The sequence below is a fragment of the Monomorium pharaonis genome, chromosome 11 (assembly GCF_013373865.1).
Source record: "Monomorium pharaonis isolate MP-MQ-018 chromosome 11, ASM1337386v2, whole genome shotgun sequence".
Taxonomy (NCBI): domain Eukaryota; kingdom Metazoa; phylum Arthropoda; class Insecta; order Hymenoptera; family Formicidae; genus Monomorium; species Monomorium pharaonis.
Window position 1 is genome coordinate 300,335 of NC_050477.1, and position 24,415 is coordinate 324,749.

A 24,415-nucleotide genomic window follows, 5' to 3' on the forward strand; every position below is an offset into this window, starting at 1 on the left:
TAAATTTGCAATTGTTTTAAACCATTTTTACATGATTTTTACAAGATAATTTAATAAATTTTATTTCAACAAACATGCAGAGATCTTAAATTATTTATACAAAAGGAAAAAAATACATGCATATATAAAGTTGAAAATAAATATATTTTTGTACAAAATTTTGTACGCGTACTTATAACTCGGTATGTTGCGTATTTGTATATCTACCAAGTTTTCATTAATTGTACAGTGTGATGCTATTTTATGAAATACTGACAAAACGCAAGCTAATTCAGCAGTCTATTTTTTTATGTTAAATTGTCATTTGATTGGTTCTTCGATTCTTTATTGTGACTGTTAATTTTACAAATAAGACTCTGCCAGCAAAAGTTCTCCTCGCCGTCGCGCAGATTTATCACATTCTTCTCATCGATGACGTCAAACAGATTTTTAAACGGCGTATATCTCAGTACTGTGACTTTATCAGCAACAATGATCAGCTTGTGCCTCGCACGAGTAATAGCTACCGTTAGACGTCGCTGATCGTCCAATATCTCAAATTCCTTCTTCATGTCGCCACTTTTAACACACGAATACAATATAATGTCCTTATCACGTCCCTGGTATTGATCTACTGTATTCACCTCCACTTCCTTATCTATTTTCTTCCTCAATAAATTTATATGAGCGTTATAAGGTGTAATGATTCCTATATTTCTAGCGCACACACCCGCGTCGGTGAGCACCTGGACGAGACGCGAGATTATGGCGGCCTCGCAGATGTTGGAGTACGTTCGATTCCACGTAACGTCTCTGTTGTTTGTCTCTACGTTCAAGTTATAAGTGCTACCGGTGTCGAGTACAATCACCGAGTCGTCCAAATGCCTGGAGAGAGCGTTTCTTATCCACTTCTCGCAAGACGAGAGAACTTGGTCCATGTTTGCACCAGTCAACGTTGCATTCTCCACCTGCTTGCTGCCCGCCACCAACTTTCCGCGATACGTCACGTCATTCGCCAGCCGCATGATTCTCCCGTTCATTCTATATTGTTTCCGTAAATTGACAGTGTTGTCGTCGCTACCCAGCCTGACGAACAGAGACTCATCCGCGCCGAGTTTCGCCGCGGTTTTGTTTTTGATAATAGGCGGCAGCTGATCCGGATCGCCGACGAGGACGAACTTATGCGAGCTGTAGAGCGGTCGTAGCACTGTGGGCTGCATAATCTGCGCGCTCTCGTCCACCACGCATACATCGAAGCTGCGTCTCCTGATGAGCGCGTGATACGCGCCGTAACAGGTCACGCCGACGATCCGCTTGCTGTTGTAGAGCGTCTCCAACTCCTCCGGTGAGTCACAATTTGCGATTGCGTATTCCTCGCTCTTGCACGTCAACAATGGATGGATGCTTCTGGTTGAACCCAGACGCAAGAAGTCGATGTTCCGTTCCAGTAGCTTGAGGAGGACGTTGTCCACCGCGCTGTGTGTGTGCGCGGTGATCAACACACTAGAACCCAATTCCCGCAGTAACTCTATCAGAGCCACTACCGTTTGCGTTTTTCCCGTACCTGGCATGCCCTTTATCAGGACGTACTCGTGAGCGGCCACCGCCTTCAGCACGGCTCTCTGCTGGCTCTCGTTCAGATCGCATATTATCCCGGTGCTGGTCGATACCACCGAACGTGGTAATTTCTCCATGAACGTGGCTGGTTTTCTGTCAATGACTATGCGTCGTAGCCTGCCACTCGTCTCATCGTTACTCAACAAACCAGCCACGTTCGCATAATTGAACGTGGACAGGCCCATGCGGGGGTACTTGTCGATGTGAAATGTAGAATGTGCATACAGTCGCGTAATATCCTTATCCAATATGACTGCGACGGTGTCATGCAAAACGTGCATTATATATCCACCAGCTATATTAACTCGTGCATCCGTGTTAACGATAACATAATCATTCTCGACAAAGGCATTGCCAAGTGCGCCGTTCTCGATAGTCTCTCCTTTGATGTCTACGCGTGCAAATTTATGTTGATACTTGTATTGATCCTTATCGTTTCGCTCCACCACCTTGCCTACAGTCTTCAAGTTACAGATACACGTGCCTTTCTCCTCCCTCTTCTCGGGACTCGTCGTCCATACGCTACTCAAACTAATGCTATTATTTTCGCAGCTCTCCTCCAACTGCAGTAACGCGATCCAGTTCATAATATAATCTAAATGATTAGTTTTAAGATCGCCCAATGACTCTTTCATCAGCATCGTTAACGGATGCGACGGTGACAGATTCGTGTTCGGATCTCTCGTCAAATACGCGCAACATAAAGCTTGATAAGGACACCTGCCGCATGCACTATGATGATTTATCGGCTCAGGCAGTTCCATCGATTTCAAATCCGACTGCAAGTTTACGCTCAGTGAGTCCTCCGCCGGTTTCTTAGCAAAGTAATGCGCCAAAGTGTTTCGCAGCAATATCAAGTCCCTCCTTTCGTTATGCCCGCTCCTGATTTCTTGCATCGCGTTTTCCTTTAGGTACAACAGAAGTCCGGTGTCGATGTCCGGATCCATGAAGCCCATCATCATGAGATAGAGAATGACCTGACCCTTATGCTCGAGCGAATAGGAAGCCCTTCCGGTTTTCACCTCCAGCGGCATAATTTTCTTCCTCGAATTAATGTTCACCTCCGCCGTCACGTCTATCCTGCCCTTTATGCCTAACTTCGGTATGTAAACGTTCTCCTCGATGTCCTGGATGCTGGTGATTTTACCCTGAAAATTATCCTTCATCTCACTTAGGTGTTGCTGTCTGTTACCCTTGATGTAATGTTGGATGAATTCGAAGATCCTCGGGGCATACTCCATCATGCGTTTCCGACAGTCAACAAGCGACAATTCTGATACGTAGAGATAGTCCAACGTGTTCTTCAATCGCAGTATATCGTCCAATAGTTTGATCACATCGGACAACGCGCCGACGTTCTCCTGCAGTGCTCGTTGCAGCCACTGATGAACCAGAGATCCCACAGTCATTATGGAATAATCGGCTTCTAAATTCGGCAGTGATTCTATTTTCCGGAACTTCTCGCTCAACACTGCTCGCCTGCTGCAAAATAAACCGCTCGTTATCGTCGTGCCAGAGATCAACAAATCAGGCTGCGTGACGAGGAAACCGTCATTATTGTGTACGATCCATCCACGTCTTGTATCCTTCGTCGCCTGTATCGTAATTATATCGTCTATTTCCACTCGCACATCTTTCCAAAATTCCATACACGCAACGGTGTCGACGCTTTCCGATTCTACATGCTGCACCGTCAGGATGGTGACCTTCGATTCGCGCTTCACATCGGTCACCTTGCATCTCTGGAGGGTAGTGAAATCGATTTGTGCCTGCCACTCCTGCTCGAAGAAACTGTCAAGCTCGTCCCCATTCATTATCATGGAGAACTCTTCGGAAAATTCGACCTTCCTTGAATCGTATGCTGACTTAGCTTTTTCACACCTAGACGTTTCAACGGCAGACAAAAATGACTTTAAGGCAATGTTATTCAAATCCTGCGTTTCTTTAAGAGCGTGACTATTACTATGAATAACATCTGGAACACATGTATTTTCAATACTAATGGCATCCTCTAAAACATTTACATGCAGCTCGCTCTTCAGCACAGAATCTCCCTCCTTTTTGTTAACTTTCTGCAATACTGTATCTTTGCATCTCATTTTGTTTTCTTTAAAATTATGTAACTCCTCGAAATTATTTATTACAGATAATAATACTGAATCATCATGCGATTCAATCTTTGCAATGCAATGTTCCTTTAATGGCTCTTCGTTCGCATTACGCATTCGTTTCTTAACGCTCATGTGGGATTCCTCTTCAAAAGCATTATCTCTCTCCTTTCTCTTTTTTTCTATCAAGACTGCTGATGAAGAGTTTGTATCTAATACTTTATTATCATCTATCACAGTTTTTGGAATTTTTGTAAAGAACGCCGATATTTTTGTCTGAGATTTATTGACATTACTGGCAGAAATCTGCAAGCAAATAATGAAGATTTAAGAAAAGTTTGTCGCACAAATCAATTTTTTAGGCTACTTTTTACATAAATTTCGTTATCTCTTCTATTGTATAACTATGCTAAATGTATTGCAGCTATTCTAGAATTTCTAAAATGAAAAAGTACATGTCAAAGTCCAGTATTATTATTTTGTAAAAAATAGAGGGATAGGACGATAGTATAGTGAATATCAACACATGCAATATATAAACATACAAATAATTTTCTTTACCTTCTTCTGCGACAACTGACGTTTCTTCATATTTACAATGTAATGAACACGAAATGCCTTTTCATATATACATCTCCTTTATGTATCAGCACTTTAAAGGTCATTAACTTGTAACTTCGTTCTTGCGTCAAACATCATCGATCATTAATTATTATCGTTCCCGCGCAAACACTCCGCATGGACATCGCCATCTTGGCCAATACAAGAAACAAATGATAAAGGTTGGGTTCGGAGAGCACGCTTTTGGCGCTGTGAGCGTGCTCTATCTTTCTCTTCGACCAGAGAGGAACCCTGAGAGGGCTAAGAGCGGTGGTCATCGCGTCGTTTTAGGTTTTCATCCATCAGCGCCTCTATACAAAATGTGCACATTGAACTATAGGTTTGTTCTGGTTGCCTACACTTTTACACTTCTACGAAAAGTATAAGTTCTCATTGGCTGGTTAAAAATATAAACCAATAAGAACTTATATTTATAGGTCTGTTCGCGTCACATGCCCCAACATGCTCCTATTCACCCCAACGCACTCCAATACGTTGATTCCGATGACGCCAACCTATTAGAATGCGTTGGAGTGAGTAGGAGCATGTCGGAGCATGGCGACGCGAACAAACCATGGCCGGTATTCATAGTCAAATCTTATTTCAAGATCGTCTCAAGCAATGTCTTAAGATGCTAATACGGCTCTGTGATTGGTTGATGGCATCTTAAGACAGTACTTAAGATGATCTTAAATATAAGATCCGACTATGAATACCGGCCCATATGTAGTCAAATATCTATGGTGCGACATAGGAGAGACTTTGGAGACATCTACCGGAAATGTCATCGCCGTCAAACCTGCCACTCCTGCCAGGTTGCCACGCGTGGTTTCTTGCTGCCGCCGTTTCTTGTTGCCTGGGAGTAACCTCGTACCTACTTTCACGAAGGCAAAAATCGGTGGGTAATCCGGAATTTTTATTCGTTAACCACGTCTCACGTTTCCCATCCGAATTAATTCTGTGTTCATCTCTGAATGGGCGTCGAACTGGTTGTTTTTATCAAGAACAATTGCTCCGTGCGTTGAACGTGAACCGCATGTTATACGTGCGGCTTTGGAAACATTAGATCACGTCTGCCACGTTATACCAGTTATTTATTAAACATACAACATTGCTAAGCTCGTTTCATGCATATATTACACTTTCCAAGCTTTGTACACTGCCCAACAACGATTCGTTCCTTGGCACACTTCGCGAGGTAAGAGGAACGTAAAAAATAATCATGGCGCCATCAGCCGGCAGAGACTGACTGAACACACATATTTATCGATCTAATTATTGATCGCTCTAAAATAGTCGCTAGATCGAGAGAGATCTACGTCCTTATCCTGCAAGAGGATGCCTAGGAACGAATCATTGTCAGGTAATGTACGTACAACCGGATTTCTCATCCTACGATAAAAAAACCTCCCATGCTATGAAGGCCGTGGAAGGAGAATCGTATCCCTACTTCTCAAAAGTTCGTAAGAACGTAAGACGTTAGTGTAAGGAAATTGACCAATTTCAATTGAGTATTCGACTTGGAGCAGAGTAGGACCTCTCTTTTTGTCGTAGAATCAGATGCAAGGTCTACAATGTCAGCAGGAGTAATGGAGTAAGGAGTAAGAGTAACAATTGACCAATTAAAAACCAGAAGTAAACGAAATGGGCAAATCTCATTTCATATTTCTTACTTCTTACTCCTACTCCATTACTCCTGCTGACATTGTAGACCTTGTAAGAGATCTTCTAGACCAGAAATGTCATAAGATGAGAGATTCGACTGTATGTGTATCCATTAGTTGTATTGTGTGTGTAGTGACAAACTTAAAGGTATAGCATTTTTCGACGTAATTAGGGATTGTATCATTTATTTGGTACATTTTGATTGTTACAGAGTGACAATTTGTAATCATGAGCCGTTTCTTTGCAACTGGTTCAGATTCTGAATCTGATAGTGCTTCTGAAGAGGAGCAGGTAGCAAGAGCGCCTGCGACTGCTTTTACTGTAAGTTGTCTTATTAGAACAAGCATATATTTTTTAACATATTTTATTTGTTTCAAATTTCTTTTGTCATGCTATATTATCCAAATAACATGAAATGTCTTTTTGCAGTTTAGCGATGATGAGGAAGAGACAAAGCGTGTTGTACGCTCAACAAAGGAAAAGAGATATGAGGAAATTGCAAATCTTATAAAACTTATTAGAAATTACAAGAAGATTAAGGATATGAGCAGCATGTTGACCAGTAAGTAATACTTTCATAAATTTTGTGTTACATTTTATACAATTAAAATTGTTACAAGAATTTGTTACATAATTTTAGGTTTTGAGGACTTGATGCGAGCTTATCAAAAAGCTTTACCTGTAATTTCAAAGGAGGAGCTTGGGCAAACTCCGCGATTTTATGTTAGATGTTTGGTGGAAATGGAAGATTTTATTAATGAAGTGTGGGAAGACCGTGACGGGCGTAAGAATATGTCTAAGAATAATTCCAAGTCACTCTCAACATTACGTCAAAAGTTACGAAAATATAACAAGGACTTTGAAGAGGACATTGGCAAATTTAGAGAGAATCCCGATCAGGACGACGATGAGGAGGAAGAAAAAGGTTTACCATAAACAATGTTTATTATAAATGCTTGTTTTTAAATTTAAATCTTTCCACAGAATAAAAACGTTAATTATTTTTTATTTTAGCTGACGAAGTCATAGAATCTGAAGAAGAAGAGGACAGCGCTATAGCTTTCAAAAAAGCTGGATCGGAAGCAAGTGAACCAGATGTTTCCAAGTTCAAGGTTTTTTTAATATCATTAAAATTTATAAGCATCAGAAGTTAATTAAAACAATTTTTATAAATATATTTTTTTACGTTGCAGAAAACCATAACTGATGGTGAAGAGGGCAGTGAAAGTGAGTCTGACTGGGGCAGTGAGTCAGACAGTGAAAGCACGAGCAGTGATGATGAAGGACAATATCAAAATATTCGCGAGCGTTTTATCAAGAAGTACGTTTTTTTAATTGATAAATGAATTTTACTTAAGAATGAAAAGAGATAGTTTAACATTATATTATATGACACTGGCGTTTTTATTTATTTATTTTTTTTTTAATTTTTTATTTCAGAGCTTTAGCCCAAGAGGAAGACGAGGATAAAGCGAAGAGAAAGGAGCAACGTAAAGAACGTAAGGAAAAGGAGCGGAAAAAGAAACGCGATGAGGATGATGGTGAAGGAGAATGGGAGACTGTCAAGGGCGGTGTGGCTATTCCTTCGGAGAAGCCAAAAATGTTTGCCAAAGACGCAGAAATTAATATCGGCGCGGTGCTAAAAAAACTTTCTGAGATAATTGCAGCCCGCGGTAAAAAGCGCACGGACAGACGTGAGCAGATAGAGCTCTTACATGAGCTCCAAATGATAGCTGACGCACACAATCTTGGTTCAGCTGTAACCGTAAAGATAAAATTTTCAATTGTGTCTTCCATATTTGACTACAATCCGAAGGTTTCTGATGCCATGAAGCCAGAATATTGGTCCAAGTATATATTTTTCCATAAAATAGATGTCACTTATTTGCTATAACAATATAACTTAAAAAAACAAAACTTTCCAGTTTGAATGTTTTGAATCATTAAAATTTTATATTATTTTGAATGTAACTTTGATGTACCGATTTGATATATTGGTTGCAGAGGAAAAGTATTATTAACTCTTTACTTAGTGATTTCTCATCACAATTTTTTTGGCAGACAACTTAAATTGACAATTTTTTAGTTGTGTTATAGTAAATGGACGACAGATGTACATATAAGTTTTTAAATTTTAAGATAAAAGTTAAATAAATTAATATATTTTTACAGAATATTGGAACGTATTACTGAAATGCTGGATATGCTACTGAGTAGTTTAGATATGGTGATAGCAGAGACAATATCAGAAGAAATGGAAGAGTTTGAAACTCCTCCATATAAAATGCATGGTTGTGTATTAACGCTAGTAGAACGTCTGGACGAGGAATTTACGAAGTTATTAAAGGAATGCGATCCACACAGCAACGAATACGTGGAGAGGTAATATTTTTTAAGAGAAATTTTGAGATGTATTTATGATTATTTTTCATATAATAAAATATCCACTTGTTACAGATTGAAAGATGAGAAGCAAGTTGCTGCCATAATAGATAAGGTGCAAGAATATTTGGAGAGGCAGGGAACTGTGTCTGAACTCTGTCGTGTGTACCTTCGTAAAATTGAACACTTATATTACAAATTTGATTCAAATGTTCTGAAACAGAAGGATGTAAGTCTTGTGAAGTATTTAGATGTACATAAAATTCTTTTGTTTTATTAAATTGTCAAAATTATTAAATATGTGCACTAGGGTGAACTGGGACCAGACGCAATTACATCTGTACAAGTTATGGAAAAGCTATGCAAATACGTTTATGCCCATGATAACACTGATCGATTAAGAACCCGCGCAATTCTTTCGCACATTTATCATCATGCCCTTCATGATAACTGGTTCCAAGCTCGCGACTTGATTCTAATGTCGCATCTTCAAGAAACCATTCAACATTCTGATCCAGCTACTCAGGTTTGAATGAGTTATTCTCGTGGCTTTTTTATTATATAAAACAATATTAAAAATAACTTTAATGATTTCAATGATTTTTTTAGATTTTATACAATCGTACGATAGCTCATCTAGGATTATGTGCATTCCGTCATGCGAATATTAAAGATTCTCACAATTGCTTGGTCGATCTGATGGTGACAGGCAAAGTGAAGGAACTTCTGGCACAGGGTCTGCTTCCGCAACGACAGCACGAGCGTAGCAAGGAACAGGAAAAAATCGAGAAGCAAAGACAAATGCCTTTCCATATGCACATTAATCTGGAGCTTTTGGAATGTGTATACCTCGTTTCAGCAATGCTCATCGAAATTCCATATATGGCTGGTATATTTTCTACTTTTAATATTTTTTAATATAAAATATATTAAATATATTTTTACAATTACGAGATTCGTTACACGCGACAAATTATTTAATTCTAGCGCACGAATTTGATGCGAGACGTAGAATGATCTCAAAGACATTCTATCAGCAACTGAGATCCAGCGAACGTCAATCGTTGGTTGGACCTCCAGAATCTATGAGGGAGCACGTCGTTGCTGCTGCCAAGGCGATGCGTAACGGAAATTGGTTCGCCTGCAACAACTATATTATAAATGAAAAAATGAACGCAAAAGTATTAGTGACTTACATTGACTATATTTTTTTCAAATTGTGAATGTGTGCTACTAATTACTTTTATTAATAGGTGTGGGATCTCTTCCATCAAGCAGACAAAGTGCGAGCGATGTTGACGCGATTAATCAAGGAAGAGGCATTGAGGACTTATTTATTCACATACTCGCATGTGTACGACTCGATCTCGATGCCAAAACTTGCTAATATGTTCCAGCTGAAGCGACCAATAGTACATTCGATTATCAGTAAAATGATCATTAATGAAGAACTTATGGTACGCAGAGATATCTTTATGTCGTATAATAATTTACGCAATTCTGCGTAACTTATACATTTCTTTTTTTTCCATTTAAATTTAGGCATCTTTGGACGATCCAACTGGAACCGTAGTTATGCACCGAAGCGAACCAAGCCGTCTTCAGTCGTTGGCATTGCAATTGACAGATAAAGTCAACAATTTTGTAGATTCGAATGAGCGTATCTTCGAAATGAAGCAAGGTACAGAGACAAATAAAATGTCTTTATTTCTATACATCGTCAAGATTATTGATTCGAGTAGCATTAAAACTCATTTAAGTTTAATTTCAAAAATTAAATTAATTTTTTACAAAAATTAAAAAGAAGAATGGGAAATTAAGATATTCGGTTACATACATAGTTATTTAAATATTTTCAGAATTTAAAACTTTTCCACTAAAATATTTTTAAAATTATTTAAGGTAAAAGTTAAAATACTTTGCAATAGAGCATATGTCAATAAAGCATGATTGAGTGTTTTGGAAGTTTATTTAAACACAACTTTTTTACAAAATATATACATTTCTTTATTATTTATTCTAATGTACATTTTCACATATTTTATGCATTCATTATCTAATGCAGCATAAAAAAGTACACATAATTTTCTGATTTTTAATAAATTTTTGCAGGTAATTTCTTCTCGAGAGGAAACCAAGGCAACTTTCGTGATCGTCAGAATTACAATCGTCAGGGACAGGACTGGGGTCGGCAAAGGCGTGATCGCGAGCGCGATCGTGATCGCAATCGGGATGACAATCGAAATTATTAAGTACATCAAAATATTAATATCGAAATTTCAGGTGTTAAACATTGCAATGTTGAAGCATCAATACATAAATAATACCGATGACAGAAACAATTGTATCTCGTTAAGATGTCGCAAAATTATTTGCGTTTTTCTTGACAAAAAAGATATTACACATAATTTATATAAAATAATCTGTTTATTATACAAAGAGATAACATTTTTATATTCCTGATGAATGCTACGAGTCTTCATATCTTTTGTATCCTTTGAATGAGTTTGTTACCCGTTACAATGGTGTCAGATGTGAGAACGAGACGTATCCCTGTGGACTTCTCTATGAGTCGGCAAGCCGCTATTTCTGCGCATGTGATGCCTCCTATCACGCAGATCACGACCATTTTTGGCAATAGTGCACCCCGCTGACCATTTACGATGCAACCCGATAAATTTATCAGATCTTCAAAACTACGAGTGTCTTTCTCTTGATTCAATACGATGTTTAGTATCTGTGCCTACAATACATTTAATATTGCATTAATTTCACATATTAATTTGTACATGTAAAAGGAGAAGAATGAAATATATACGAACTATTGCTGGTATATAAGCATTGTTGAACACGTAACTGGGACAGGTACGACCACTTTGATCGGACCGCTTAGAATAACTCGGTAAAAGCTTCAATTTTTGCGCGTTACTGCTCCATTCACTGCTCCAGTTCGGCAGTTTATGTAAAATGTATTCGTTCCTATACTTTAGCAAGCCAGCTGTGCGCAGCTTGTAAAACAATGGGATATGTTGATAACCGTGGGAGTGGAGATGCAGCTTTTGAATATTTTGAAGCTCGCTCTGCGTGATACCGTCGGTAGTAATAGACAACAGGCACAGGAGACGCAAGCATCGTAACGCATGTTCGTCTGTAAGAAAAGTATTTTAATCATGTTAAGTCATATATTAATCCCAATTTCTAATATTGACTGTAATTAAATATAATTATAATTTAGATTTTAAGTTTTAATGTTCTAATGTTAGGAGATGCACCTATATTTCTCTCGATGTAGCTTAAACATTCTTTTCGGTCCCTGCAGTCTAGCGTCAGTTTCTCGATCGTCTGCAAAACTTGAAATTCTGAACCCAACGTATCCGCGATAGTTTGGCACGCGGATATGTGAAACGCCAATTGCCGAGTCATATCTCTGGTCCTTTGTAATCTCGTCGACACGTATTGCTCCATCTCGGCTAGCTTCATTGTCTGTATTGCCTCCTGTTCAGCTGATTTCAATTAGTATTAAAATATCAACGAAGCGCGAAAGATGCAGTATAATTAATGCACAAATAGTGTAAAAATAAGTACATTTAAGTGACTTGGCCTTCCCGTGTAAAATTGGGAAAGCGTCGCTGCAAGGCACGTCTCTCACTTCTCCGTAGAGCTGATCCTTATTCGGATCCAATTTGGTTTGCGATTTTTCCAACGTCGCCGTGCCGACATTTACGTCTACGATTTCGTTCAATAGGCCCGCGTATGTGACGGGCGTTAGGAGAGTCGTGGCCAAATCGAAGCTTCTGTCCATCACGATTAAGGCACCAATCTCGTTTTTTAGACTGGACGAACCCAGACTCTGCTCCATGCAGTCCATCAGCTTGCTCAGCTGCTGACTGTGCTTGCCCAGAAAGAGTGAGAGTCTCGGCGAACCGAGTATTAGCTGGAGCGACCACAAGTTGCGCGCCAACCCTCGCAGAAGACTGGTATCCTTGTGATAGTAGAGGTCGACGAACATCGGAGTTTCCAAAGATAAAACGTTCCCATCTAATCTTATGAATTCTATGGATAACGTCTGTAATGTTATCAGCTCGGACAAACCTGGCAAAGCAATAAAACATTACAAAGTCTTGATCTATATTGATAGAAATGGACAGCAATGGCGTAATTTGCTGACCTTCCTCTTCGACTAGATTGTGTAGCACAGGCGGCACAAATGGCGTGACCAACAAATGATGGCACACCTCTACGTGAGGTTTGCCAGTGAGGGATATTTCGGATTGCACTTGATCCAAGACTCTCTTGCATGCGATCAGGCTATTAGTAACTAGAAATACACGTTGAGTATTTGACGGTTTTAGTCCTTCTTCCATTTTATAGATCTTATCAACTCCATATCGCCTGAAAGAAAATAATATAATTGAAAAAAAAATTATAGATTGTAATATGAATGATAAAAATATCAGGACATTTACTTCAATACTGTCACTCCTATGAAACTATCCAATATTTTCATCAGTTTCTGTTCTATTATTAAATCTTTTGATCCTGGGATGGTATTTAGGATCATCACAAGCTTCTTCTGACTGATTTGCTGCAGCACAGAGAGTTTGTCGTTCAAGGTAATATCCATTTTATTTTACTGGCAATAAATATAATATGTTCAAAAGAAGCAATCTTTAAAGTTATTTGTCTTCACAGATGTTTTTTATATCTAAAAATAAGGTATTCGGAATTATTTCATATTACTTCGTGTAAAATTTGGCTAAATACATCACTATATAAGAAAATTTCTTTCATTTTTTCTTTCCACCCAAGGAAATAATGGAATTTTATATGAATATAAATAAACAAGTGAAACAAACAATATAATTATCTTTAGACTTGATTCTTTTTTTTTTTCTGAAAATAAAATATTCAGAATGATCAAGTATGTATGAGTATTTTGCTAAATATGTTACTGTATGGCATAAATCATGTGTGAGATAGTTACTTTCATTCTTTTTGTCTCCACAAGAACCTAACAGATTTTTATATGAATTTTACGTAAACTGGAACTGTAAAACATAATTTAATTGCATTTGTATATCAAGACATGTGTTGCACCTAGGTATAGCAGGCATTTGCTTAAAAACCCGTCTACATTGGACAAAAGAAAACTGCGAGAGCCACAGTGAACGATACCCCAACAAAACTTTTTATTTTAATTTGTTATCAGTCAACTTTGCTAAATTTCTTTTTAAAATCAATTAAAAGAGAATCGAAATTGTTTCCGTTTAAGATTGAACGTAATCCGCGTTTTTCGACGTCCTAGACGATCGTGGAAGGGACAAACGACAAGGCCCGATAAGAAAATCTGGGAGGGATTGTCGAAACGCAATTAAAAGAATTACCGCGGTCGCGTTATCATTGAGGAGGCCCACAGATCGCCGGCGTGATCAAGCTGTCTTCTTCTTCTTTGTCCTTTGGATTGCCGTTCCTCCAGGGACAAAGTACCACGCTTTTAATATTGTGAGTCTGCAGCTGTTGGGCTACTGCATCCTCTTTTTTCTTTCGCTCAAGTTGTCAAATTGCGCGTCGAGCAATTTACATATGCTTAGGCGAAAAGCTTTACAGCCGCGATGTGTCGCTACCGCGAGCGAAATAAATCAGAGACACGCACGCATGTATGCATGCGTGTGCGTGACTAGTTATCGCGTGAGGAAAATCAGAGTATGGGAGGAACTTGACGCTTGACGGCCCCGAGCCCGAACGGGCCGAGACGCGAACGTACTACACTGTACTACACCCAACTACACCCTCGCAGCAATGCTCCACACGAGAGAGATATGCGCACACATTTAAACGCCAGGGGCTCGATTCTTGAATTCATTTGCAAGAGAAACGTATTCGCAAATTCTGTTCTTACAGAAAAGTTGAAAATTTATTGGCTATCGTATAGCTTTTAACCAATAAACCTGCAACTTTTCTGTTAGAGCGGGTATTTGCACATACGTTTTCTTGCGAATGAATTCAAGAATCGAGCCCCAGAACTCTGTTAAAAAATGATATCAAAGCACAGATCTATGCGAGAACTGTCGAGAATTGTCGCCAGATTTGTCATAACTACCCAGCACGACACCTTTATTCGAGTGTCGTGCTGATTTAAATAGCTAAGTTTATCAAAAAAGCAGCTTTATAACTGTTGTAAAATTCTTTAATCCGATTGATTCTTGCTCTTAATTCCTGTCGGATCTAAAAGCATAAATTAACCATATAAAAGAATTTTAGAAATATATGATTGCAAAGCTGCTTTTTCTGTTGAACGCAGTCAATATTACTTTCTTCATTATTAATTTTTATATATATTTATATATTTACATATTTACATTTTTATATATTTAAAATGAAATTTATCTGTTTATTATAAATATCAATATAATTTATTATATAATATAGATTATATAATAGAATATAGATACAATATATCATTATTATACTTACCAATTCGAGTTCTTACTTTTATATGTGATTACATATATTACTGTGATGTTATATTTACAAATTTGCAATAATTATTTAAGAAAATTTGAATGGCGATTACTTATACAATATGAAAATATTTTTCTATGATTGGCTTTCTTTTTTATACAATTTAAATATAAGCGCGTTGCTACTACCAACAACATGACGTCATGACACGTGATTTCGGACCCCGACATCAAAAAAACCGACACGGAGTGACGCTACTGGTTATGCTGTGACCACGACGACGACGACGCCACACGACCGCACACGAGACACGGAGCACGGAGGTGAGCGAGGTTATTTAAAAATGGCGGACGCGTCGTCTTCCGACACTACCTCGGATTGCTGCAATGAGTGTTTCTCTGACATTACGTCAGAAAAATCGGAATACGTCGTGGTTGGACGCAAACCATGTCCGCCGCACCGTCGCAGCAAGCGGAACCTTCTGCAGAAGCTGCAGATACGAGAGGTAGGCCACCCTAAATCGTGCAACCGCGAGTTGGCATCCTGAACGACTCCGAGGCACCGCGCCTCGAGAGCTGTCAAGAGCGATTTACTTTACTCGCGATAGGCTCTTCATATGCTTGTAAAAACGCGGAATTATTTGCCCGGCTCGATTCCCTTCACTTGAAGCTGTTCGCATTAAACCGCAATAAGAGACACTTCTCTTCTGAATTAAGTTTCAGGCTTTCTTTTTTTTTAATATCTTGAGAGAAAACTATCAGCCTCAAGAAAAGTCCTGCAAAGTCTCTTACGCGTCTTATTGGAATTATGCAGAACAATTGATTTACATCTAATTGTTATGCAACATGAATTTTGCTTGCAGATGAGAGGATGTCTGTCAGCGCACAATTATGCCATGGAGGAGAGACTGTTTACAATTGTACCCAAGTGGCGACATTTACATCTCCTGCACATAATCCCAAAGTCTGCACTTGAGGCAGGGTATGTCCATTATATCCAACTCAGTATACATATTTATTTAATTTATTTACTTTATTTTTTATCACATGCTACATTGTAGTCAGTCTGATTTAAACATATTTGTATTTGATTTGGAAACATAATTTTTTTTATTATTGACTAAGAAAAACTAGAATAAATCTATGAAGCTTTTAGTTTTTCAATTTTGATATTTTTTAGCATTGTAGAGCCAAAACATCTTAATTATATCTTTTCTGAAAAAATTAAGAAATAGTTAGAAATAAATTAATGTAAAATAGTATTTAATGTGTTATCTTACTAAAAATAGAGGTATAAATGTAAAATATTTCTAATTTGGATAAATAACACACAATTGTTGTTTTGCAAGGCATATTGTTATGGGATTGACGCAATGTGGCCAGTTCCTGCTCACATATACGTACACATTGGATGTCAGCAGTAACACATCTTTGTACAAATACCTGTTGCACTGGTGGGCTTTTACGCCCAATCGTGTAGCTCGCAAAGTTGCTGAAGTTACATTGTTCGGCAATTATACAATTTATAGAGAATTAAATATAGTTATATCACAATGGCCGATGGAGCGAAATAAGCTTGTAATTCATGGTCTCTGGTACGTACGATTTTGGATTGTGTTCCTTTCAAGGTTTCAAAGTCAGTTTTTCAAAACAAGATATAATAATCAATGATATTTTTTGTTTGTGACAGTACAAATTTCTTACAATATCAACCAACTGATAGAGCATATTTAACTATAACAACAGTACCATCTCTCGACAATTGCAAAGATTGCTTGAAAGTTGCTGCATCATATGAGGAAGAGGGTGAAGGTAATAAATAATTCACATTTTTTTAGCAGAAGGATATTATGTAAAATATACTCAACAAAGAGAAAGAGAGCAGAAAACATTTATCTTAATAATTTTGCTTAGAACATTTTATACACTTTATATAATTTTTTAGATTTTCTGTATAATTATATATATTATAATATATTAAATTGTATATAACTTTTTAAAAGATTTCAGAATTTTTATGTGAATTAAAACGATTTATAAAAGTTAAAAAGTCTATATTTTCTAGAATCTTCTTTATTTCTTTATATACAAGTCTAAAAGTTTTAACACTTGTAAATTTTAATCTGTTTAAAAAAATATATATATATATAATCTTTATTAGGTAGTAATAGAACTAATTAAAATTATACACTTTTTCTCATATAGAATTGGCCGCGAATTGGGACGGCTGCGTACGATGTAACTGCTTGCAACATGGCCTTACAGTTCACACAACTTACGAAGTTATATCTCCATACCCGAAATTTCGCGCCACAGTGTGCCTAAATTATTGGAATCATGTGGTGGTCAACACGGGAAATTTTCTACATGTTCTCAGGGTAGATTTAAATATACCTAAATCGAAAAATCAGAGGACGTGCGATAAGCAGGACGGTGTCATGCACGACACCGTTGTTCCGGACACGATTCCGCTCGACATGAGCGATGTAGAAGAGGCAGACTACTCGAGAACGGAACGTTATGAAAGTTCAGATGAGAAAGTGAGCACGCCGGAATGCGTCGATCGATCTCCCAAATGCGATTCCAGCTTGGAGCACGACTTTCTAGACGAGCCAATTAAGTTAGACGATAAGCTAGGACGCGATTTGCCATTAAATACCTCAAGCAGTAATCAAAGCGACTATGTCTGTGATATAAATAATAAGTCTCCAGCCACAAATGTCAAGTCGTGCGAATGCTCGGACACGACTGAATGCAAGTGTCGAAATAATAATAGCAGCGGCGGCAGTCCGGCAGCCTCGCGACCGGTAACCGGCATCGAGCAGACGGCCATCTCAGTGCGGGACAAGATCCTGCAGGATTTCTGCGAAGACACATCACAGGAATTGAACATCGGCAGCGATCTTATCACGCTAGTGAAACATCCGTCGTGCTCGCCGCGCTCAACACCGCAGAGACTGCCTGCCGATCTCAAAGCGATGACCACTTGGTCATCATCGATACTCATCCCGCCGTCGGACATCCTGCGCACTCGCAATTCGGAATCTAGTCACAGAATCCAACGCAGTAGCAGCCAGCAGCAACGTTCAAACTCGCCGCAACCCGGCGCCTCGCAGCAAGACAACTCCGTGGCTTCCATAAATTCGCCGTTGCAATCGGTCTCGATCAGTCCCTCGTCCTCATACTCATCTCGTTTAATGTCACCACCTGTCGCCCGTTCGTTTCGCTATCCGAGTCCGCGCAAGAGATCGAATCTGCACTTCGCCTCCGCCTGTCCCGTCTCAATCGACAAGGACAACGAGAGCGACGCACAAACTTATCCTCGAAGCGGAGAAGGCGTACGAATTTACCGATGAGGCGCAGGAGACGACTTGCGAGAAACTCAGCTCGTTCCGGAAACGTCGGCTTGCCGATAAGAAATATGAATTCTGTGATGAGACGGAGGACGCGGAGAATATAGTTCCTTTCAAGCACATACGCGATCAGTTCAGGCATCGCGGCACCTGTTCCATACATCAGATTCCCTCCTCGCCGGCGATGTCGCCGGTTCTGCCAAACGGCCGCAGACACTGGGTTGACTCGGATCAAAGCGAACCGGACGAATTGAATCTTGCTCAAGATATTAGTATAGTCAACGACTTGTCGAGTACCGAATCAGGTATATTTCTAATAAATTATTATAGAAACGCGAGAATTTGAATGTAAAATGACAACTTCGCACGTTTTCTAGCCGAGAAAAGTGTACTACGACCGTTGAACCAGAATCAGCTGTCTAACGGTAGCGTGCACAGAGACCGTGTCGGCAAGTGCTGCTCGAATTTCTCGCCGCTGGTTCCTCGAAATAACTTGCAGTACCCTTTGATAAAGTGCACTGCACGTTTTAAACGAAGCTACATAGAGCTCGACGACGAGATGATATCAGTGATTACAGATGTGGAAGGTATATGTTCAAATTTACATGATTTTTCTTTCGGAGCTTTTTTTGTCGTATTTTAATTGTAATTAATATTACATTAAAATAATATTTACAGATGAAGAGACAGGAGGGTACGTAAGTTATCAGTGTGTATTGCCAATGCTCGTGCATGGCTCTGGATATGTTCAAATGCAGATGATCAGCAATAGCAAAGCAGAAAAATTGGTATTTGTTCTTTTCAGATATTTAAACTTTTTCAATATAAAGATACTGAGCTGAATATGGGGAGTTCACTTATAATTTATTTTATTTTTTAATATCTGTAAAAGTTTAAAAAAATTTTAACTCTGAGTTTTTTTAGAAATAAAATTAAGTGTGTATTATTCGGCCCAGATATCTTATAATTTTCTGCAAAGCAGATCTGTTTTGGATGATTCAGATAATCGGTGAATAATTGTGAAAATGTAACGTTCTAAAATAATAATAAAAATATTTTAGATAGTGCCATGCGTCTCTATAACGCAATTGAGTTTCGACATTGAGACTTTTTCTCATCACATAGCAGATTGGATCTGCACGAGATTTAAGAAAAAGTATTGGCACTGTAGCGACTACGATATCGAAATAATTGACGTATGCGCGCTTAGCGGCGACATTATATGTTTGCATATAATGAAGATCCAAGCAAGTGAGTTATGTAGTCAAACACAATGGTAAGCACACTTGTTATTCTACAAATTACATTCTGGTAGTTAAATCCTTTGTACGAATTGTCGCACATTAAAGTATCAAGTTTTGAGGTATGATTTATACAGTTTTAATTAATTAATACAATGCGTCCAGTACACAAGAGAGGAAGCAATACGAGGTCGGATGTAAGTTCACATGGAACATCGACACGAGCCAATATAGGATAACAGACGTATTGCCAATGGAGGAGGTAAAGCCGGAATCCTGGAAGCAGACCATTACAAACATACCGAATTTTCGTAGCCAATTATGGAATCCGACCCGTCGTTTAGCTACCCAGCTACGGGAAAAGATTCAACAACCGTATGCGCATACAGTACGCTTCCTTCATAACGAGATGAGCCTGGCAGGTCAGTATTTATTCTGAAAAATTTATTATAATTTTTAAAGATAATCTCATACATCAAATTCGTTTCCCACAGGCGAATCTATAACCAAGCTCATCGATTTGGACAATCTGGTGCAGTTCTACATAACGCCGATGGAGTGTTACGTGGAACGTACGAACGACGCCTTATTGGAGTGAGAAGAAACACAGGAGTCATCATATTGCATTTCATTGCAAACAATAATTTATTTATTGATACAAACTCCACCATTTTTGCCAACTTGCCAAGCCGTGGCATATAATGTATAGAAATGTACTCCGCCTTGTTTAACAGTTTTGCTGTTAGCAAAGAGTATCTTCCTTTTCGAGCATAAATAACGGATATACAAAGGAACGTGTAAGCCATATAGGATTCTTGCTACATCCTTTTTTACTAAGCGAAATCGATTCAGTGCGCGGTGCGATTTGTTCATAAACTTAGAGACATAATTCATAAACTTAGGCTAATGGTACTAATTAACGATACAACGAAGCTCTCGCAAGCAAATTTTGCTCCGATTTGTAAAATTTACCAGTGCTGTATACTATACACATTGACGCTATCTATGCTATCATGGTAACTGCTGTACTTTGGTAGTAGATATAGAGGTGACTAAACTGATTGTCAATAAATGTGTTGTAATGTGCTTCACAAAGTAAGAAAGAAAAAGGGAATATGGCGATAAACGCCTCGATATATACTTTGGTCCCCAAAATTAACTGACGACATAAACATCTGAAGAACATCGGCAAATTTTTGCTTGTACATTATATATATCTAAACTTGTCCTGCATGCATATGTAGGACCAATGTGTTATACTTAATTTTTCACGTTATCACAAGATTATTGTATCATAAAGGCGAATTTTTCAGATAGAATTTTGATATTAGCATATATTGTATTGTACATCAAATGCAATTTTCATCGTTAAGTGCGTTACGGTTCGCAGATACTGCATAATTTTTTTTTCGAGATTTTGAAACAATACAATTTCCAAAGCAATGATATTCGAAGCTAATTGAAGAGATCATTTTTTTAAATTGTAATAAACTTTGTGTCATATAGATTCTTTTTAACTGATGTGTTATCTTCGTATATGTATAACGAATATTTATTTCATATCCTTTCGAGTGGCGAAGAAACTAACGATTCAAACGGGTATCTTAACGGGGGGCCCCACATTAACGTCAGATCCGATTCCGTCCAACTTGAGGCCAGTGAGAATCTCCTCCCACGCATTCATGCACTGCTGATAATGTCTGATATGTTGGTCCGCCATCGTGATCAGCATGTTCTTCAAATCCTGTTGCTTTTCCATGTTCCATCTTTGAAAATCGCTACGCAGATTCTCATTCGCGCACTCCACGCGATCCTGCATTATCTCCGCTTGCTTGGCCAGTCGCGGAATAGTCTGGCCGAGTCTTTCTAATTTTTCATCGCGAGATTCTGCTTTCCAAAGAGACCCGCCCCAGCCTTGCGCGGGAATCGTGTAGCTCGGATTTCCTATCAACTATATGAATACAATTAAACGTAAATCTATTCGCTTTTCTAACAACATGAAAAAACAGAATGTTGATTAATTTTTACATTTTAATATCTGAGACTAACATCGATATCACAAAGATTAAACTGTTATTTACATATTTGGAGATATATTATGTCATTTAATCAATTTAAATCCAAACAGATTAAATAGGAAGATATAAACAAAGCTTATACCTGGTCCTTTTCTAATCTTCTCTTCGCTAACATATCGACCGTTATCTCGTATTCAATCTGCATCGAGTCTCGCCGGGATAATGCGTTTTTGACCGCTTCTATGTACGAAACATATTCGCGTTCGTCATTGGGAACGTTCTCCAGAAGTTTCTGGTGCGCCGTTGCGTTCGTTTCCACCGCTTTAGCAATCGCCAATAAAATGGGCGCGAGTTCTGGTTCCGAGGTAGCCCACAGAGTAAATATTGGATGCAATTGATGAAGCTCCATTAAATAATCTATCACATTATAAAATATAATATGAGAAACAGCTAATGTAAAAACAGCAATTTTATTACAATATTCATTTGCGAGCAATTTTCGTGCGCACCTTGCCTCTCTTTGTGTATACGATTATTGATCTTGTCTATAGCAGACAATTTTTCACTCAATGCTGTGCAATAATCCCGAATCTGTTCAAACTCTAAATGATGCTGTTTCATTGTGTAAGTACTCGCTATGTTTTGCAAGGAGTCAGTCACTTTTCCGAACACATTCCCACGATTTTTACGATAAACAAGAAATTCCTGTAATTGATTTTGAACAATAACTTATTAATGCTTGATACACAACATTGTTCTATAGCAAGATCGTACTTACTGAAGGTTTTGTTGTAAGAAAAATATAGAGATTCTTATCACAACTGAGAATAGGATGATTCACTACTCGGTTCAGGAATATGTGCAAAAGCTTCATACGCGCTATGATAAATTCCTTGGAGTAACGATCTAGTTGAGCGAGTAAAGTATGCTTGCCTGGCATTGGCTGTAACAAAACCCAAGATTTATAACCCTTTCATTGGTCATTTTCATAATCATACATTTCATTTAATCATAAATCATGTATATCAAAATATAACAATAAAAATTTACCGGTATGATATGAGTTGGATAAGTGTCCACTAATTTTTGGCGCAGCCAAATAAAGTCATTGTATCGCCTGCGAACTACATACTCTCCTTCCTCGAACTCTGGACGCGTAGTCTACATAATTATTTAGCACAATTATAACATATATCAAAATAGGAGTTAAAGAATTAAATTACATTTTAGCAGAGTCATACATACTCTGGTTGTTATGCGGAATGTTATATATGTCTCCAGAGTCTCCAGGTGTTTTTGTGGATTGTCCACTTTTACCTGTAGATCTCTCGAGTCTGTCTGGAAGTCCGATATCTCCTGATCTGGCAGAGTGGAGAAACTATCGATAGAAGGGGACGCAACCTGCAAAATTACAAAAGTTTCTTGTTTATCAATTTACGATCATATAGGACTCTTGAAAATCAAACTCAGAATAAAATATATAAAGTGATGATTAAAAATAAATATAAACTCTCCTGTTGCATATGTTATATATATTACGTTACCTGCCAATTCTAATTTATTGATCTCTTCCAGGACAACGGACGCTAATGGGGCATGGGGAAGTGTCAAAGTGGGTCCCAGGTTATGTTACGTACCACGGATCCCTCGATGGAGGTGCTGCAGTTGGACAGATAGTCGACGTCGCGACTCTCCTGCTTCACGATTCCGCCCACCGCCATAGAGCTCACCTCCAGGATCGCCGAGTCCTCAGCGCCCTTCTCATCACCCAAATTCTCCACTTCTGACGTTTCTGACGAGGTCATCATCTTTCTGACGACGGTCAGAGTGTCAGATGTCAGACCAGACACAGTCAGACAACGCGCAGATGATAACGCCAGTTGCCTGCAGCCGCCTTCGCAAGACAACTGATAACTTCGCGCAGGCGTCAGAACGGTATCGCAGGACGGTTACACGAAGGGAGATTACCTGTTGCAATGACTGAAAATTGTTATTTTTCTAATTCAAATGCAATTGTTGGTAACATTTCATTATGTTATGTTAATAGTGTGAGTTTTTTCTTTGCCACGCCAATATTAAATCGTCGACAATCTGTCGGTTTGTCAAATTTTCTGAAAAAGCACAGAAAGATTTTGAATCGGCGTTTTTTTTTAAATTTAAGTAGAATTTTAAGTTAATAAACTTTAGGACGAATATTTAAAAAATAAACTGATTCTAAATCGTTTAATTTTATAGTAATTAATTTTAACACAAGTTTTGCGATTTCGTTAATGATACAGAATAAATAATTACTTTTGCGTGTTCACAGCAAAAATCGAAATAGACAAGACCGAAATAATAACAGTTTTTACTTTTTTTTTTGTGATTTACCGTGCCGTCAATTATCGTCAATCGAACTTTCGTTGTAGGTTATTTGACACATAACAAATTTTTACACTGCTATTTCAGGTTAAGTTCGCGCGCGGGGCCTGCGAGTATCGCGATCCGCCGCTGCGAACGAGACGGCGCGCGCACGCGATACGCCATCGATCATCGATTCAAAATGCTGCGCTAACTTCGCATCGGGCGTGTAACCTAGCTGATTGACCCACATCCCACATCCCCCTCTTTTCTGATTGAGGATACGAGGTACACAATTCAATGGTGTGCCGAAGAAAAAAAAAACAGAAGGGAACAAATAAAATAGTTTTTCTGAAACGGGCAACACGTTCTCGGATTCCCGAGTGAGTTTGTCCCGTTGTCGTAGGATCCTGCGATATGAAACCGCGTGGACATTGACGAACGCACGGACGGACGGAAGTTGCGCACGAAAATCGATGATCGGCGATCCGCGATTGTTATTGCGATCGAGTTTTCTTTTTCTTTCTCTCTCTCTCTCGCTCTTTCTCTCTCTTTTTTCTGAAGTATTCTCGCGTTTACGGAGGTTACATTCCACAAGGAGACGCCGATAGATAGTTTTCTCAAAAATCGTAGAGAGGATGGAAAGGAGCT

The 24,415-nt window shown here is 38.6% G+C and overlaps 5 protein-coding genes across 6 annotated transcripts in view; 2 read left to right on the forward strand and 3 right to left on the reverse strand.

The window, feature by feature from the left end:
* The window catches only part of LOC105839395, a 29,064-nt gene extending 8,158 nt beyond the window's left edge, over nt 1-20,906 (forward strand). The window contains 12 exon segments of the mRNA XM_012685682.3: nt 5,831-5,837; nt 15,142-15,318; nt 15,676-15,794; nt 16,162-16,407; nt 16,503-16,624; nt 17,018-18,072; nt 18,074-18,470; nt 18,543-18,752; nt 18,844-18,953; nt 19,227-19,441; nt 19,572-19,828; nt 19,901-20,906. Coding sequence (XP_012541136.1) covers nt 15,157-15,318; nt 15,676-15,794; nt 16,162-16,407; nt 16,503-16,624; nt 17,018-18,072; nt 18,074-18,470; nt 18,543-18,752; nt 18,844-18,953; nt 19,227-19,441; nt 19,572-19,828; nt 19,901-20,004 — 2,997 coding nt within the window. The 5' untranslated portion in view covers nt 5,831-5,837; nt 15,142-15,156 and the 3' untranslated portion in view covers nt 20,005-20,906.
* LOC105839388 (DNA replication ATP-dependent helicase/nuclease DNA2) lies at nt 126-5,166 on the reverse strand. Its single transcript, XM_012685669.3, has 3 exons — nt 5,081-5,166; nt 4,266-4,615; nt 126-4,010 (listed from the first exon to the last, which is right to left on the reverse strand). Exons 2-3 carry the CDS (start codon nt 4,293-4,295, stop codon nt 288-290), a joined length of 3,753 nt encoding a protein of 1,250 aa, XP_012541123.1. The 5' UTR covers nt 4,296-4,615; nt 5,081-5,166; the 3' UTR covers nt 126-287.
* Nucleotides 1,191-10,784, forward strand: LOC105839389 (eukaryotic translation initiation factor 3 subunit C). Of its 2 annotated transcripts, none has more exons than XM_028190566.2 (15): nt 1,191-1,324; nt 6,181-6,290; nt 6,399-6,531; nt 6,610-6,894; nt 6,984-7,081; nt 7,163-7,290; nt 7,410-7,820; nt 8,142-8,351; nt 8,427-8,580; nt 8,662-8,877; nt 8,961-9,240; nt 9,339-9,532; nt 9,605-9,808; nt 9,894-10,032; nt 10,464-10,784. In XM_028190566.2, exons 2-15 carry the CDS (start codon nt 6,198-6,200, stop codon nt 10,601-10,603), a joined length of 2,685 nt encoding a protein of 894 aa, XP_028046367.1. In that variant the 5' UTR covers nt 1,191-1,324; nt 6,181-6,197; the 3' UTR covers nt 10,604-10,784. The 2 variants fall into 2 exon arrangements, with proteins under 2 accessions (XP_028046367.1, XP_012541124.1); XM_012685670.2 differs by lacking the exon at nt 1,191-1,324 and adding an exon at nt 5,071-5,202.
* LOC105839390 (vacuolar protein sorting-associated protein 33B) lies at nt 10,760-14,133 on the reverse strand. The gene is made up of 7 exons (XM_012685673.3): nt 13,736-14,133; nt 12,818-13,056; nt 12,520-12,743; nt 11,937-12,443; nt 11,624-11,854; nt 11,174-11,499; nt 10,760-11,094 (listed from the first exon to the last, which is right to left on the reverse strand). The coding sequence occupies exons 2-7, from the start codon at nt 12,973-12,975 to the stop codon at nt 10,831-10,833; spliced, it is 1,710 nt and encodes a 569-aa protein (XP_012541127.1). The 5' UTR covers nt 12,976-13,056; nt 13,736-14,133; the 3' UTR covers nt 10,760-10,830.
* LOC105839396 (sorting nexin-7) lies at nt 20,033-23,576 on the reverse strand. Its single transcript, XM_012685683.3, has 7 exons — nt 23,062-23,576; nt 22,670-22,825; nt 22,475-22,585; nt 22,203-22,367; nt 21,934-22,129; nt 21,567-21,841; nt 20,033-21,357 (listed from the first exon to the last, which is right to left on the reverse strand). Exons 1-7 carry the CDS (start codon nt 23,230-23,232, stop codon nt 20,998-21,000), a joined length of 1,434 nt encoding a protein of 477 aa, XP_012541137.1. The 5' UTR covers nt 23,233-23,576; the 3' UTR covers nt 20,033-20,997.
* Between the last annotated feature and the right edge of the window lie 839 nt (nt 23,577-24,415).